Here is an 18,779-nt window from a genome sequence, read left to right as displayed (position 1 = left end):
TGCAGAAGCAACTTTATGAAGCATTTCAACCTGTTTCCCAGGCTTGAGTCATAGCTATAAGTTTCCTACCACCATTCCAAATCACTCCACAGCCCCAGCCTGATTCCTGCTGTGGACATCCTACCTGGGTGAGAAATCAGTTACTCACTTGTGAGAAGGTCAGGCTTCCTCATGGCCCAGTCAGCTGCCTGACACCTCATCTATGTCCTGCCAGGTGACAAACACCCATCCTCCTTCCCACACCTTTTCCTGGGAACTGGCCAAACTCATTCCTTCAGTGCTGCCCTCACAGTAACCTGTCTGGGTCACCTGCAGGAACAGATGTACTCCTGATCAAAAACAAGTAAACACCTCTCTAGAGCCCAGGCTCCATGACACCCTCCTGCATGCCTGGGCTCCTGTTGCCTCAGCCCTGAGTGGTTCTTACGGTGTTTCATCAGATTTGCATGGCCAGGAAAGCTGAGCATTCAGTAGAAGCCAAGACCGAACTTCAAGGAAGAATGGGCTAGAACAACTAAGATGGGAAAACCAAGGAAATAAAATGCCTTATGGGTATTTTGGGCCTCAGAGTGAAGATCCATTTTCTTCTCCCAAACATTATGACATCCTCACTAGCTCAGATACCAAGGGATAGACTTCTTGGAAAGATGTCAATGTAACATTTCCAAATATGTTCTCCTGGCAACAACAAAACACTCAGATCTTCATCTCCATCAAAAAAAAAAAAAAAGCGTCTCTACCTTCTAGGGGAAGTTCAGTGAAATGAGGAAAGGAAATAGAAAAGGAGCCACGGACAAAAATAAGTGTGATGGCCGTCACCAGTTCTCACGGCTCAGCCCTCAAGTCAATCCACCTGCAAAACATTCTGTGCTCTTGCTCTGCTTCCCAGCAACACTGAAAGTTTTGAATATGGAAAGCACCAGGCATCGACCTGAAAGATTGTCGGGCTATAAGAAGATATGCTTTAGAACATTTCTGGAGTAGGGCATCAAGAAAACTTATCCATGGGCAGCGGGTAAATCATTCTCTCAATGAACCCCACCACTTGCCACAAGTAGCAGTTTGTAAAAGGAAGGTGTAAGAAAGTGAAAGGGGACCTACTTACAAACACCAGCATGATGCAAATAAATCAAGGCTAAAAGTCTAGGAAGGCCTACGGGCAGCGTCCTTATGACCCTACGGGGTTGGCTACATTCACCATAACTGTGTGCACTGGAACACCAGCTCTGCAGAACAGAAGGACTTCCAGCAAGCTTGGGATTAAGAGTGAGGGTCTGGGAGAAGAGCAGAAGGGGCTACAAGGAGCAGTGATGGGGGCGTCTGGAGAGAGATATGAAGGCCAGTTCTGCAGCTCTTCCCACTGGACTGGAAATGTCCACGAACAGCAAAGCCCAGCACCACAGGTACACAGGAGTGGGAAACTCAATGCACTGACGTCTGGGGATTGATAGGGCAGTGCCAGGAGGTCTGACTCTCCAGGCAGGGTGGGAGTAGTTGGAGGCTCAAAGGGACTTAGGGTTGTTGGAGCACTCCTAGAAAATAAGACTAGGATCTGGAAGTTTCACGGTGCAGGACTCAGGATTCCGGGCTTGCGGAAGACCAGAAGCTGAAGCTTTGGTTTGGGACACAAGTAGTTCCGCAGGTGCTGGGCGGGGCTCTCTCTCACCTGCGGAGCACCAGGAAGCTCAGGATGACCAGCAGCAGGAGTCCAAGTGCGCGGCCCGGCCTCCGCCGGAGGCTCCACTTGGCCATCATGCGATCTCGGTGCGCCACCGACACCGAGATTGCAGTTCTCACCCGCACCCCGACGCGCCAAAGGCTCTGCTCGGGGAGGAGGGGCCGCGCGCTGGTCGCCGGGGCAACCGTGCCACAGCTAACTTGGCCCGTGGGCACCCATTGGCTACGGCTTGTGGCCCCTCCTCAGCCCTTCTGGACCTAGAGCGGACTGGGCGGGAACCGGGAGGATGGAAGCCAAAGACAAGAGGCCGGGAGGGGCGGGGCGGAGGCGGGCCCTCCGCTGCTGGGGGCGGGGCCAGATGGAATCTTGTGGAGTTGCCAACTGGTGGCGTGTTGGCAGGAAGCAGGTTTCTAGCAGGTCCAGCATTCTCGAGGTTCCTACTACTTCCCCTGGTCGTCACCTAGGGTTTCCTAACGTGTTTCGCTGAGGGACTCCAAATTTCAGGGTCTTGTATATGAAATGCAGACAGCGTTTGCTGCTGCCTCTTTGAACACTCCCAACACTGGGAGAAAGTCGCTGCCCCACAACAGTACTTTAGGAAGCACTGGTTAAGGGTGCCCGACAAGCTCAGGCAAACAACAAAGTCTTTTAAAACAGTTCAAATTTTAAAGAAAAAATTATTTTGGACACATTTGATGACTAAGTGTAGTTCATGTTTGAACAGCACCAAAGTGGAGACAAAAATATTCTGGTTTGGGTTTCCACGGATCTTGTTCTGGCCCTGACTCCCAGAAGTTCACTTTTTATTTTAAAGGGTCTATAAGATTATTACATTTGGGCTGGAGAGTTGGCTCAGTGGTTAAGGGCACAATGCTCTTCCAGGAGACCAGAGTTCGTTTCCCTCCATCCATATCAGAGCTCCCAGCCTCCTGTAACTCCAGCTCCAGGAGGAATCTGATAACCTCTTCTGTACTCGAAGCACCTACACTCACACATGTACAAACAGACACGCAAACTCATACAATACACATAATTAAAAATAAAACTTGTTAAACTATTACCTCTTAGGAAAAACTGAACTCAGATACTCTGGCACAGAATCATGTCCCAGAGGACATTATGTGATATTTGGATGAAATTTATTCTCTGGTATAAGGTAGTTAATTTTTTTCAGAGCATCTAGGTTTGTAGACTATCTTCCCCCACTACTGATTTGAAATCCATTTCCCACGGATGTATGAGCTTGTAATATAAATAGAAACTAAGAGAAATCTCTGTTCTTGGAACAAAGGCATAAAGTTTAGTAGGAAGGGTTCTTTTTCTAGCATTGGGTAGATAATTGCTCAGTAGCAAAAGTCAAACCCGGGAGAGGCAAAAGCTAACAAGTAAACAAGATGAGGGGGAAACCCTGCCAGAATCAGGGGATGACTGGGCTTTGCATAGTAGGGCCAGTGGCATTGCTATAGATCTAGAGAGTGCAGTAGGGTGCCCAAAATCAACAAACAGCTCTTCTAAACTCAGTACCTTTTCTGTGTTGTTAATATGTAGGACTGCTTGATGGTTGCTAGGGCTATGATGAAAACGTTTGGGTTTAGCTTTGATTAAAAACTAGTCTATAAATAAAAGCTAGTCTATGACATGCATGGACAAAGTACCAGAGGTTGGTGCACGTGTTACTCTGCTCATGTAACCAAGTCTAATTACTGTGTCAAGTGTCAGGGGTCTTGAGCAAAGAAAGTAGGAATATGGAGGTATTTCTGGACATAAGTAAGAGCATTTCAACCACCAGGGGAACTCCTAGGGTGCAGATTTTGAATTGGGAAAAAGAAAAGAACCAACTTGAGAGGTAGACAAGCTTCAAAGTCCAAGCAATATGGTACTGGAACTGGAAAGAGCCTGTGTACAACCAGATGCCCTGAACTGCATCTTCAAAACTATCAGTTCACAAACTCAGCCTTTGGAAGTCTGGGTGACTAGTGATATAACTCAATACCAAGTACCACTAAATTCATTAAGAAATAAACTACTAGATTTTAATGGCCACTTATTAAATTCTTGTAGCCTGGAAACTACTCATTCCTCTGAAAAGCTTGAGCAACGGGCGTGTGCAGGGCATCCTGGGAAAAGGGTGGCTCCTAGCCACAGGCAGAGCAAGCTGCAGTGAGATTGGAAAGGAGAGTGAGCCAAGGGTGCGCCAGTCCAGAGTTGGGACAGCAGAGGCATCCTGCAGAGCATTCAGACCATGGGGTGAGGCGAAAGCTAACAGAGACTGTGGGCAGGGCTTGAATGACCTGAATTATGAAAAGCTGCCTTTTTGTTTTTTGTAAATTGCTCCCTCCCTGTCATATAATCCATGAGAAACCCAAGATAAAAATGTGTTATGCCAGTTTGTCAACCTGTGTCAGGACCAGGAGACCCTGAGAGAGTGAGGGCGGGTCAAACAGACAGCGGGAAGGGGAAAATTTAGTGGAACAATGCTAAATACTGTTTCAGATACTTTGGATGCATCAGTGAACACAACAGACAAAGGTCCCTTTTTAAAGCTCGTTACTCTAGCTGGGGAAGAAAGATAACAATAAATAACATACTAAAATGTAAGCGCTGGAGTATATTTAAAGGTAATAAACTCTAAAACAAAAAATAAAAGTAGATGAGAAACACTGGAGAGATGGCCCAGCAATTAAGAGCATTGGCTGCTCTTGTAGAGGACCTAGGTTCAGTTCCCAGCACCCACGGGATGGCTCACAACCATCAGTAATTCTAGTTCCATGAGAGCCAATGCCCTCTTCTGGCCTCCACAGGCATTGCACAACATAGGTGCACTTATATGCATGCAGGCAAAACATTCATATACATAAAATAAAAATAAACAAATCCAAAAATTTTTAATGTAAAAAAGTAGATGAGAAAGGAGAGTTGGAAGTAGGGTGTAGGGAAGAAGACAGCCTGGGAAAATATTAATTGAGCAAAGGTCTGTAGGAGGTGAGGGTTAACTGTTAGCTGAGGAAAGGCTGCCAAGCAGAGAGAACAACCAGTGCAAGGCACTGAGGCAGGACCAGGACCAGGCCTTCCAGGTCAAGGAAGGAAGCCTGTATGTGAGGAGAAAGAGGATGTCAAAAAAGCAGGAGATGAGGTTAGAGAAATGCAGAGGCCAGGCTACAAAGGGCCCAAGAATAGGTCTTTGACTCTGAATGATGTGGTAGACCCTACAGGCTTGGTACAAAACAATGATAATGACTTAAAAAGAACACCCTATCTACCACATTAAAGAGTCTCAGGAACAGGAAAAAATGGGAGAAAAAAAGAAACGACTTAAGAAGCTATTGTAGTAATCTATTAGCCAACTTCCTATTACTAACACATAACACCTCCAATAAATAATTTATAAGACTGAACTCAAATTCTGCAAAGGAGCCATATTTATATTCAAGAGCCTGCAGACTGTTTAACCTTGGCTGAGCAGAACACTATGAAGAGATGGAATGTTACAGATTAGGAGCCAAAGTTATTTTGACTACCTTTAAACTCAATTTTAATAGCCATTTGTTATCAATCTGTATATCTGACCTAACATCCTGTGACTTCTAGGTAAACTTTAGAAAGGATTGTTAAGTTGATAGATCACTCAAATCTCTATTAACCCCAAAGCTAAGACTGTAATAATACCTGAATCCTATAGATTTGCAAGATTCTCTATACCACCTAGCTCTTGATTCATGTATTTTATGAAAGCATTTAATTCATGACTTTTTTTCTGTGTTTTTAAAGTTCAGGGAACTTCTTTCACAGTGGAACATGTCAGTCAAGGTAACTTGTATCCATTTTCCCAGACCATGATCCCACATAGTTGGCTCAGAATAAACTGTTTTATTTCTCTTAAAACAGGTTGGTTTTTATGGCAACAAAATGACAGGTTTTGGCTCACAGTTTTGGAGATTTCTGACTATGGCTGATTGAACCTCACAGGTTTCTATGAGCCTATGAGGTAGTATTCATGGTAGGCAGTAGTGATGGAACAAAATCACATCATGACCAGGGATTCAAATGAGGAATAGATGAAGGTCCTATAATCCCCTTCAATGGTATTAGCCACTCCCCATGGTTTAAAGACCACTAGGCCCCATCTCTTAAAGGTTTTACAACCTCCCAGTAACACCAAAGGGTCATGCCTTTAAATACATAGCCCTTTAGAGATCAAAATTATATCATGTGAGAAGTGAGGTTAGCTCAGAAAAAGAAACCCGTAATGGTGAGACATTCTGGACTTCTGGAAATATTTGGAGTGCAAAGATAAAGGGATCTATACAATTCATGCATTGTTTTGGGAATGAAAAATAAAAAGGACTCAAAACGACCCTAACATATTGAGATTGAGAAACTGTACGAACAGGAGCTATCATTGCCCAAGAAAAGGATGTGCTATGAGGGTAATGGGTTTGATAGGGAACATCAGGAACCAGGCTTCGATTTGTTGAGTTTGAAGTGTGTGTATGACATCCAAATGGAGCTATCATTCAGGGTGTTAAATACAGAAGCTTGATGTTGAGAAAGAGCCTGGGATAGAGATATAAATTAATGGCTTGACAGAATAATACTCTGGATGAAATCACCAATGAACTAAATGTGACAAGGGAAAAGACCAAGCACAAGCCCTGGCACACCTGATGAGAAAAGAGGAAGAAACTGTTGGGGCAGAAGCAGCAGCATTAAGGAAAAAAGAAAAGTCGGAATTGAGGTGTCTGAATGCTAAGAGAATAAAGCACCCCAGGAGGAGGCAGTGATTGATAGACTGTGGCAATGCAGCCCTGAGAATGGATCAATGTATGTGGCATATGTCTGATATTAGTGAGCTGGACCAGCTGGCAGTTTTAGAGTTGAGATACTATGTATGTGGAAGCCCATTAGAATGAGTTTAAAAAGAAAGGATGGCCAGATCTCCTGACAAGTCATCACAGCTTAGAGGCCAAGGCAGGAGGACCACAGAGCCTATCTGGGATACACAGTGAGTTCAAGGCCAGCCTGGACAAACTGTAAAAGAACCGTGGATCTATCCAGTACTACAGCATTTTCCTAGCAAAGCCCTAGGTTCAATCTTCAGTACCATACACATAACAAACAAACAAAAAGAATGAAGGACTTAAGATGATGTGATAGTGTTGTCAGCTAGACAGATTCTGGAATCACCTAGAAGGCAAGCCTTCAGGCACCATGGTGAGGGATTATCTAGATAAGGTTAACCTCTGTCCATGCCAATGAGGGATTATTTTCATTAGATTAATTGAGATGGGAATCCTCACCCTGAAAGTGGACAGCACCATTCCCTGAGGGGTCCTGGATTACATAAAAAGGAGAAAGGTAGTCACTCTAGTTTCCTTTTTGTTGCCGCGATAAAACATCAACCAAAAGCAACTAGAGGAGGGTGGTAGTTTGAATGAGAAATGTTCCCCATAGGCTCAAGTATTTGAACACTCAGTCCCCAGTTGGTGGCACTGTTTGGGAAGGTATGGAACTTTTAGGACATGAATGCTACAAAAAGTAACTAATAAAGGGAGGAATCCATCATTGAGAGAAGTCAGGGCAGGAAGTCAAGCAGAAACCAGGGAGGCTGATGCTTACTGGGGCTCACTACTCCCTGGCTTGCTCACCTGGTTTTTTTTTTTAGACAGAGTCTCACTATGTAGCACTTCTGGCCTAGAACTCACTATGTAGAACAGGCTTGTTCAAGGATCTATACCACAAAAGGGAACAAATAAGTGGGATGGTAGGTGAAGAAGGAAGAAGAAACTGACTCAAAAGTGTTGCTCTACTTCCGCTTCTTTTTATTGGGAAGAAACAGAGTAAGCTTGTATGCTGATAGCAGTCTTGCTCAGTAGGTAGTGAAGATCAGTGAGGGAGGAGAGGTCATAGAAAATTGCTAGGACTGTGTCTTCGAGGAGGTGAGATGGAAGGACCCGCCTGGTTACAAACCAAAAACAGAGGATTTAGGAGGAGTACATGGGACTGTTTAGAACATCACTGCTTTCTGAGTGATAGTTTGGGTTAGTTTCAATTCACAGTGTAATTTGACCACATTGAGAATTAGGATATCACTAGAATTTATTGTTAATACCTGAACACTAATGTTCATATATAAGTGTGCATGTGACGTGTGGTATGAAGTGAAATATGCTAGTTTTATTAACAGGTCAAAGTAAAATAAAACAATGATCAATGATTATTATAAAATTTATTAATGTAATTTCAAAAAAAGACATTTCTAATGTCTTTTCAAGAACTTTCTAATATTTCAGCATATAGGGTAACAGATTGACTGTTATGGTTTACATAGGAAATGTCCCCCATAAGCTAATGCATTTATACACTTGGTCTCCAGCTGGTGGAACTGTTTGGAGAGGATGTGGAACCTTTAGGAGGTGGAGTCTTGCTGAAGTGAGTAACTGCAGGCACACTGCATGCACACTTCCTGTTCACTCTCTGCTTTCTGAATGTGGATATAATGTGGCCAGTCAGCCTCCTGCTCCTGCCATGCCTTCCCTGCCATGATGGACTATATCCATTTGTTTTAGGCAATATCTCAAAGATCCATATGTCAAAGACTTGCTTCCTAAAGTGGCAGTGTTAGGAGACACTGTGACCTCTAAGAGGTGGGACCTAGTGGGAAGCCCCTGGGTCTCTAGGGACATGTGCTAGCAAGGTAGATCTCAAGAAAGGGCTATTATAACAACCTGGGTTTGGGATTGCCCAATTTTCCTTGCTTCAAATTGAGATGTACTCACTCACCCACTCCCAACATGCTCACACCACTGACATCCATCTAAATAGTGGCTGCAGGGCCTCAGCTAGGCAATTTGAACCTCCAAAACTGTGACCTTAATAAAGCTTTTCTTCATAAAGCTAATTGTCTCAGCATTGCAATGATGGAAAGTGGACTGATACACCATTCATAGTATTAAACTATTTTTACAGACTGAACTTAACTTTTGTAATTTTTAATTTTTTTAATATTATAAGTATTTTGCATACATGTGTATAACTGCAACCATGTTGTGCAACGCCTGTGGAAACCAGAAGAAGGCATTGAATTCCCTGGACCTGGAGTTACAGATGATTATTAGCCACCATGTGGGTACTGGGAACCAAACCTAAGTCCTCTGCAAAAGTAACCAGTGCTCTTAACCACTGAACCATCTCTTCAGCCCCAAACTGAAATTAATCATTTAATTTCACTCATCATGAGGCCTTAAGAAAAAAATTTATGAGCCCAGAGTAGTAGTGCATGCCTTTAATCCCAGCACTTGGGAGACAGAGGCAGGTGGATCTCTGTGAGATCAAGGCCAACCTGGTCTACATAGTGAGGTCCAGGCCAGCTATGTCTATAGGGAGATCCTGTCTCAAAAAAAAAATTATTTACTTGGGAATTCTTGGTACCAAATTTTTATGAAGAGAAAAATATTAAAAGTTATGTAAAGCTATATCTATGACAAACCATTCTATATCAAGATAGAAAAAAGAGTAAGACAATGTATAAAGAAAAATTAAAGCATAAGAAATTAGTCATGCTTTATTCTCACTAAGCAGGTGTCACATAAAGACTATATCTTGGGGCTAGAGAGATGGCTTAGCAGTTAAGAACACTGACTGTTCTTTCAGAAGACCAGGGTTCAAATTCCAGCACCCACATGGCATCTAACAATTGTCCGTAACTCCTGTTCCAGGGGATCTAACAGCCTCTTCCATCCTCTGTGGGCACTGTACTTACATACATGCAGGCAATATATGCATACACATAAAATAAAAATAATAAATAAAATATTTTTAAAATAAAAATAAAAATAAATAAAAGACTATATATTTTAGCTTTCAGTCTAAAACTCAAGCAAAAAGTTTACCAGAAAAATCCCTATATCCTATTTTCAGTAGACTTTGGGAGCTGGAAGACTTCAAAAACCAAGTTCCTCCCATAAAACACATTATTAGGGGCTGGAGAGATGGTTCAGACAGTTAAGAGCACTGGCTTCTCCTGCAGAAGACTCAGGTTCAAGTCCCAGCACCCACATGGTAGTTAACAACTGTCTGTAACTCCAGTTCCAGAGAATCCAATGCCCCCTTCTGACCTCCATGGGCATGGCATGACATGGGTGCACTCACATTCAGGCAACACACTCATACACATAATATAAAAATAATAAAGAAAATATTCTAAAACATATTAAAGTATTTTCCATTTGGGTCTTAAACATAAGTATCTATGTATTCTATGCCAGGTATGTAGACATGCAGAAACAAACAGAAGTCATCCTAAGGACTGGCAGTACTGCAGATGAAAGAGAGTGTGGCTGTGTTTCTCCATTATTTTGTTCCATAACTTTTTATTGTTGTTTTTGTCCTGTTTTGTTTTTTGAAGCAGGATCTCACTATGTAACCCTTGTTGGCCTAGAACTCTCTCTATAGACCAAGCTGGTCATAAAAATCTGCTTGCCTCTGCCTCTCAAATCCTGGGTATAAAGGCATGTGCCACCACACATGGCAGTTTCCATCATTCTTTTCCATCTAGTACCAGGAACTTTCTGTGTGTTTGTTTGCTTTTTTAAAGCTGAGTCTTTCTATGTAGCTCAGGCTGATCTTGAATTGTGATCCCCAACCCCCACTTCTCACATACTGGAATTACAGATATGAGTCAACACACCCTATAGAAAACTAAGAAATATTTACAAAATGACAACTTAGGAAATAAAGGTACCATACATTTGTAGTTGGCAAAGAACAAACATGGCTGAGGTCATAAGTGGTTAAGTAATTACCAGTGTAGATGCTTTATTCAGAATCTTTAGCTCTGCATTTAGAACATAATCTCCACATAGGATAAGATAAGCACTTCTCACATCCAAAACTATGTAACAGGAAAGATATTTTAATATTTTCATGTCACTTTACTTTTTGAAAGATGTTCTAAAAGTTAGATAGCAACTAATACACATTTTTCAAAAAGCTTCAGCAAAAGGAAGCTTAATGCCATACTTTTAAAATGGCAGCCTTACAAGCACCTAGTGGTTTATTTACTAGAACCTGCTAAGAAAGTGAACACACTGATATACCTTGAAAAGAAAAGTTACCCTTCCAATAATCCTGATGGAAGACACTAACATTTTCTACAGAAACGAAAAACGAGGGAATGGAGAGATGGCTCAGTGGTTAAGAACACTGGCTGCTCTTGCAGAGGACTCGGGTTTTGTTCCCAGCATCCACATGGCGGCTAACAACTGTCCATGACTCCAGTTCCAGGGGATCCAATGCCCTTGGAATTATACAACATGGTTGCATGTACATACATGTAGGCAATACACTCATACACATAAAATAAAAATAATAAATAATAAAAATTTTTAAAAGAAATGAAAGATGATGTGCACATGAAATTCCAGAGGTGTTGCCTCCAGAAAGAATAGCTGTCTTAAAATTAGTTGTTACTTAATTGCTACACTTTTAGATTCAATATTTATAAGGACTTTTTTTAGGGGTGTGCAAACAGAAACCACAAAGAAATAGTTTCATATGTACTAGGGTGGCTATAATAAAAAGTCAGCATTAGGAACAGGGGTATAACTCATTGATAGAGTTCTTGCCTAGCATTTGTGAAGCCCTTGGTTTAATCCCCAGCAATGCACATTAGAGTGGGGGTTAGTGGTGGAAACACGAAAATTGAAACTTCCATACCTATTCAATGGGAATGAAAAGTGGTTCAGTCACTTGGGAAACAGTGTGGGTTTTCCCACACTGTTTCAAAAAGTTCAACAAAAAAAAGGCTGAGAATATAGCCCATTGGTAGAGTACTAACCTAGCATGTGCAAGGCCTGGATTCTAGCCCTAACACCAAGGGAAAAGTTATAGTTACCATAAAACTAGTAATTCCTCTTCCAGGAATATACTCAAGAAAATTTAAAGCATACATTCACACACACACACAAAAAAAAAAAAAAAATGAATGGGCATATAGCATTACTCATAATAGCCCAAAGTGGAAGCAACTAAAATATCCATCAAATGATGAACACAAAAACAAAACAAATATCCACACAATGGAATATTATTCCACTACCAAAATGAATGCAGTACTATTACATCCTACAATGTTAGTAAAACTTGGCTATTAAGATAGTGTCCTAGTTTGCTTGTCCATTGCTGTGACAAAATACTCTGACCAATACCAGCTTGGGGAGGATAGGGTTTATTTGGCTTATATCTCCCAGGTCACAGTTCATCACTGAGGGAACCCAAGATAGGAACTCAGGGCAGAAACTTGCTGGCAGGAGCTGAAGCACAGGCCATGGAGGAACACTGCTTTACTGGCTTGCTCTTTTGGCCTGCGCTCAGCCTGCTCAGGACTACTTGCTTAAGGGTGACACCACCCACAGTGGGATGGGCCCTTCCAAATCACTCAACAATCAAGAAAATGTCCCACAGACATGGCCACAGGCCAATCCAATGGAGACAGCTCCTCAGTTGAGGTTCCTTCTACCCATATGTGTCAAGTTGTCAACTAAAGCTATCCAGGACACATGGCTCAGTGGATAAGGGTACTTGCCACCAAGTCTGAAGTGATTTGAATGAGAAATGTACCCCCTAGTTTCGTGCATTAGAATGCTTGATTCTCAGTGGTGGAGCTGTTTGGGAAGGTTAGGCCAAACTTTCGGGAGGAAGAGCTTTGCTGGAGGAAGTACATCACTGTGGGGAGGCTTTGAAGGTTTATATAGCCTCATTCTACTTCTTATTCTGTGTTTTGTTGCAGAAGAAATTCAATCAACCAGCTTCCTGCTCCTGCCACTATACATGCCTGTTTCTATGCCTTCCCCACCATGACAGACTGCATCCCCTCCAGAACTTACCATGTTCTTTTGACATGGTATTTTATCACAGCAACAGAAGTGTAACTAATACACCTGATGATCTGAGTTTGTTCCCAGAACCCACATGGTACTGGGGAACTCCTACAGGCTGTCCTTTGTCCTCCACATTTGTACTGTGGTATGTTCATGTACACACACACACACACACACACACACACACACACACACATGTGCATATGCATGAGTTCACAAATCTAAGTGAAGAAGCCAGATACATAAGGCCAATACACTTTATGATTCCATGTACATAAAATTTTCAGAATAAGCCAGGGGTGGTGGCGCATGCCTTTAATCCCAGCACTTGGGAGGCAGAGGCAGGTGGATCTCTGTGAGTTCAAGTCCAGCCTGGTCTACATAGTGAGTTCCAGGACAGCTGGGGCTACACGGAGACCCTGTCTCAAAAAGACCAAAAAAAAAAAATTTTCAGAATAGTCCACTTCAAACAAACAAAGGGATGAGTGGCTGTCAGGAAGTGCTGGAAGTAGGGAATGAAGTATGGTTGCTAAAGAGTTAAGGGTTTCTTTTTAGAGTGACGAAAATGTGCTAGAGTCAGATGGCATTTATAACATATAACATAGATTGTCCAGTTGACAGGATCTAGAATCACCTAGCAGACAAACCTGTGGGCATGCCTATAGATTTAATAGTGGGTAGCACCATTGTATGGGCTGGGGTCTTAGATTGAATAAAAAGGAGAGAGCAATTGAGCACCAGCATTTAATCTCCCTCTGTATGGCCAATTGCCTCATGCTCCTGCCACCATGACTTACCCATTGTGACAACTGTATCATCGAACTGTGAGCCAAAATAAACTCTTCCTTCCTTAAGTTGCTTTCATCAGGTATTTTGTCACAGCAATAGAAAAATAACTAAGACACTGGAGATACTGGAGCTGAAGAGATGACTCAACTGTGAAGAGCACTTACTACTCTTCTAGATGACCCAGGTTTGGTTCCCAGCACCAATGTGGCAGCTCACAACCTTCTGTAATTCCAGTTCTGGGGAATCTGGTGCCTAATTCTAGCCTCCATGGGCACTGTCCACACACAGTACTCTTAAATGCATGCGGGCAAAACACACGCAGAAAAACAAAAAAAATAAATATTTTAAAAATTAATGTGGCAGCCAGGCATAGTGATGCACACCTTTAATCTCAGCACTCAGGAGGCAGAAGCAGGCAGATCTCTGTGAATTTCAGGCTAGCCTGATCTTCATATTGAATTCCAAGTCAGCTGGAGCTATGGGGAGACCCTGTCTCAAAGAGACAAAAATAAATTAATGTGGCAATATTTTTAAACTTTATGAATACATTATGCTAAAAATTACTGAATTATAGGCTCCAAAAGAGTTTTTACGTCATAAAAATAAGTAAATTAATCACAATTTTTAAAGTAGTACAACATTTTTTCAACATAAAACATTTCTATTTGTCCATTTCTTCATATGAGTCTGGAAATATTTGTATTATATATTTTAAGGTTACGTTTTTAGAAACATAAGTTTAAAATTCTATTTTTTTCTTATGAATTAAAATTTTGTCACTGTCAGCAACCTTTCTCTGTGTGCCCCCCAAAGGTTCACGTGCTAGACTCTTGATCCCCAGTGGTGGTGGTAAGACAGTAGAACCTTTAAGAGGTGGGATGGTCAGCTACCAGTAGTTCCTCACCAAAGTTGTGGCCTCCTACCCATTTCCCCAGTTCTATGCTGGTTTTTGTCTGATTCAGTTTGCATGGGTCTTATGCATGTTGTCACCATTGCTGTAAGTTCATATGAGCAAGGTCCCAGGAGCCTATAAGAATCAGTTTCCTTATGCTCATGCTTTCTTAAGGGAGTGATGCTAAATAGGCTGAACAGGCTCCAGTGGATGAACTAACACTGAGGGACATCTGGGTACACAAACTTGACTCAGTAGGCCTTAACATATGACAAAATGCATGAAGTCCCGTGAATAGGTTATGGGGGAGGTGGAAATAGGGAAGGGGGGCTAAATATTGTTAAGACACATGGTATGAAATCCACAAAAATTTAATAAAAATTTTTTAAAGAAGTGCTGTGGGTAAAAGAAAGTGGTTAGGTCATTGGGAGTACTGCCTCGGAAAGAGTGATAGAGTTCTCACAGGAGGGGACTCTAGTTAGTTTTCTTGAGAGCAGATTGTTACTAAGACAGCAAGCCTGTCTTCTGAAGCTTTCTTGTTTCCTGACTCACTGCCTGACTGCTTCTTCTCTTCTGATTCCCACCATACATCAGTTATATTGTTCAGCTATTCATGCCATGCTCTTGAAATTCCAGAACTATGAGACAAAAAAAAAATCTATATTCTTTATGAAGTACCTAGTTCAGGTATTTTATTATAGTAGCAAAAGAAAGAAGACCATGACATCTCTATATCCACTAAAACTTTTGTGTTTAAATTTATTGTTCAGTGCTAATGATTAATCCAACTGATTTATAAGAATTTGCATGGTAAATTCTTTAGAGAATCAATACTAGATTCTGTTCTGAGTTCTGCCATGTATGCTACACCAATATAGTAATTGGACCTAGCCAGGCATATCTCAATGGGTTTAAAATGAATTTGGTCTACATTGAGAGTTTCAGGTAAGGTAGGACTGTATAATAAAAAAAAAAAAAAGAAGAAGCTGAATCTATAATAGTTATCACAATGCAGTGTTTAGAGTCCTGCCACAAAATTGACTTCATGGCTACTGGAATTAGCATGGTGATGAGATAATCATTTTGTTTACCTATTTCGCCTAGGTGGTTTTGAGGTTTTAAATCTGGCTTAAAATAGTAAAGTGGGGAGACCTTAACAGACCACCTGAGAGTGCCTGGATCCACCTCTGCCTGGTGGTGAGCTTCCCCAAATCATACCATACCCAACCCCCTAATTGGGATTTTGTAAAGCCCCTGCCACTTCTCCAGGAATCGACTTTTCTGCCCTACAGTAAGGTATGAGACCTTAGCAGACAACCTGAGAGTGCCAAAATCTGGCTTCCCTTTAGTGAACTTGCCAAATTGTGTTCTGAGTGTCCACTAGTAGGGTCCAAACTTTAGAAGGAAGCTTGAGTGTACCTGACTGAAGTCTGACTTGGGCCTCTGTGGGAGGTCCTGAATAGCTGATCTGAAGCTATCAGTTCCTTCCAATACAAAATCTGAGAGAACCTGAAACCTAGATCAACCAGGTTTACATACCCATAAGAAAACAACCAAGGCACGTGAATAATACAAATAGAAGGAGACTTCAAGTCAAAAAAGGAAGGCTCGAGTTTCATACCAGAATCACAAACAACGAAAGAAACCCACATGCCAAAATCACAATGGAAAAATAATAATATGTAAAGCCAAAATAGTATGTTACTACCAAACTCTACCAGTCCTACAAAAGACTTCTACAAGGAGAATCCCATAAAGATAACCCAGGACACAGAATTTAAAAGAACAATCATAAACATGATCAAGGAATTCAACGAATTTAAAGAACACACAAACAAACAAATCAAAGAACTAAAAGAATATAGGGATAAATTTCTGACTAAATTCACAAAAGAGAAATACTGAAGAAAATACGGGCTGAAATGAAGGAAGTGAAAAACTCAATAAGCCAATTCAAAACAACAGGAGAAAGCCTCACCAATAGAATGAATGAAATGTAAAACAGAATATCAACACTGGAGGATAAAGTTGGAGGATAAAGTTGGACCACTCAAGCAAAGACTATAGAATTTTTTTTATAAACACAGGAATGGAAAATGCAAGAAATGTGAGACACCATGAAAAGACCAAATCTACACATCATAGGCATAGAGGAAGGAGAAGAATTTCAGGTTAACAATATTGACCAGATCTTAAAGGGAATTAGAGAAGAGAATTTCCAAAAATTAAAGAAAGACAGCCCCATACAAATAGAAGAAGCACATAGAACACCAAATAGACAGGTAAAGAAATTCCCCATGGCATATCATAGCAAAAACACTAAATGTACAGAACAAAGAATACTGAAAGCTGCAAAAGAAAAACAACAACTCATTTATAAAGGAAAACCCATCAGAATTACAGCCAACTTATCAATGCAAACTATGAAAGCCAGAAAAGCCTTGACCAAAGTATTCCCAGTTCTAAATGACCATAGATGCCAACACAAATACCTTCCCCAGCAAAAATGTCTACTGTAATTGAAGGGGAAAGAAAAATCTTCCACGACTTAAATAGGCTGAAAGAATACATGTCCACAAAACCAGTCCTTCAAATAATACTTGAAGCAATGCAAAGAATGGAAAAGGAACAACTATGTCCCCAGGGACAACAGAAAGAAACTAAATGAAGGTATAATTGTGGAAACTAAAAATTAGACCAAGAATGCAAGCTGTAATCAAAATGATGGCAACCAATATACACCTTTTAATAATAACTTTAAATAACAAGGGACTGAACTCCCCAGACAAAAGACACATGCCGGTTGAATGGATTAAGAAACAAAATCCAGGGCTGGAGAGATGGCTCAGCGGTTAAGAACACTGACTGTTCTTGCAGAAGACCCAAGTTCGAATCCCAGCACCCACATGGCAGTTAACAACTGTCCATAACTCCAGTTACAGGGGATCCAACAGCCTCTTCTGTTCTCTGCAGGCATTGCACAATGTGGGTGCACTTACCTACATGCAGGAAATATATGCACACACATAAAATAAAAATAATGACTAAAATATATTTTAAAAAGAAACGAAATTCGTCCTTTTGTTGTCTGCAAGAAACTCATCTCTCCTTTATGGACAGGCACTACCTTAAGGTGAAAGGATGGAAAAGAATACTACAAGCAAATGGCACTAGAAAAAAAGTAGGGGTTGCAATTCTAATATCTGATAAAATAGACTTCAAACTAAAACTAATCAGAAAGGATAAAGAGGGTCACTTCATTCTGATCAAGGGAACAATTAACCAAGAAGACATTACAATCATGAACATATATGAACCAAATTCTGGTGCACTCAACTTCGTAAAAATGCAGAAAATAAGAGTCTGCAGAGTGTGGTCCTTGAACAGGACTCCTATATTAAAATCCGCCCACCCAGGGCTCAAGGATCATTGTGAAAGAGGGGGAAAAAAGACTATAAGAGCCAGGGAGGAGATTCAGGACCATATGAAAACAGTCCTACAGGCTCCTGGGATGCTTCTCATACAAACCTACAGCAATAGTGTCAGCATGCACAAGACCCATGGAAACTTAAGCAGACAAAAATGCAGCACAGAACTGTGGAAATGAATAGCAGGCCCAAATCTTAGTCAAAGAATTATTGGTAGCTGATTACTGCTGAGTGAGGAACAGCTGATCTTCTTAAAGATAGGCTGACAAAACCCAGTGGATGAACTTACACTGAGGGACATCTGGGGACATTAACTTTACATGCTAGGCCTTAACACAAATGACAGAATGTATGAACTCCAGTGGGGGGACTATGGGAGGGTGCCAAAGGGGAAGGGGGTATAAAGATGATTTTCTGTATGAAATACAAAAAATTCAATAATTTTTTTAAAGTAAACTGGCCCAAGACTTTACTGGAATATGTTAACAAGTATAAAACCAGGTTACTATAGAAAAGAGACCATGTGATTTTCTCCAAATTGAATGGCTGAATCTTATGTAAAATAAAAGGAAGTGAGTTTTAGTTTCTTCTATGCCCTATTATTGATATTATATTATCGATAATATTGTGTATATTATTGTTAGGTTCCCAGCAGACTCCTAAAATGGTGATGCAGCTCCCACCATTCTAAAACCGCAGGTTCAAACTTAGCCCCAGGCAAGTCCCTCTGCTTGTTGGGAGACCAACCAATCCTGAGCTAAGCTGCCCAGCCTACATCAGGGAAAGTTTCCCAAACACCTAATTGCCTATAAAAGATGTCTGACTTCCCCCTGCTTACTGCTGTTCCTCTGCTCCCCAAGAGGCAGCCCAGCTGTCTACTTGCCCTCAAATAAACTGTTGTCCCCCATGGAGTTGTCTGGCAGATGGTTTTTGCCACTCTTTTCCATACAATTATCAAATTATCTAAGATGTGATGGGATTTTATGAGTACGTAAACAGTTCTTTAATTACTAAATTATATGTTGGCAATTGTCCAATGCAAAGGCAAATTTGTTTTTAAATATTCTATTGATTCTCTGAATATTTTTATCATATTCAGACATCCTCCCTCATCT

The 18,779-nt window shown here is 41.2% G+C and overlaps 1 protein-coding gene across 6 annotated transcripts in view; it reads right to left on the bottom strand.

The window, feature by feature from the left end:
• The window catches only part of LOC103750907 (beta-galactosidase-1-like protein 2), a 42,603-nt gene extending 40,799 nt beyond the window's left edge, over nt 1-1,804 (bottom strand). For all 6 annotated transcript variants that reach the window (XR_001872934.2, XR_001872935.1, XM_008854192.2 and 3 more), the window contains exon 1: nt 1,667-1,804. Coding sequence is in view for 4 of the 6 variants with exons in the window: in XM_008854192.2 (XP_008852414.1) it covers nt 1,667-1,755 (89 nt within the window). In the remaining 2 variants the exon portion in view is untranslated. The remainder of the gene's footprint in view (nt 1-1,666) is intronic.
• Between the last annotated feature and the right edge of the window lie 16,975 nt (nt 1,805-18,779).

Source organism: Nannospalax galili, unplaced genomic scaffold (genome assembly GCF_000622305.1).
Source record: "Nannospalax galili isolate Female #2095 unplaced genomic scaffold, S.galili_v1.0 scaffold66, whole genome shotgun sequence".
Lineage (NCBI taxonomy): Eukaryota > Metazoa > Chordata > Mammalia > Rodentia > Spalacidae > Nannospalax > Nannospalax galili.
Note: the sequence above shows the minus strand (reverse complement) of the source record. Positions and strands in the feature narration are given on the sequence as shown.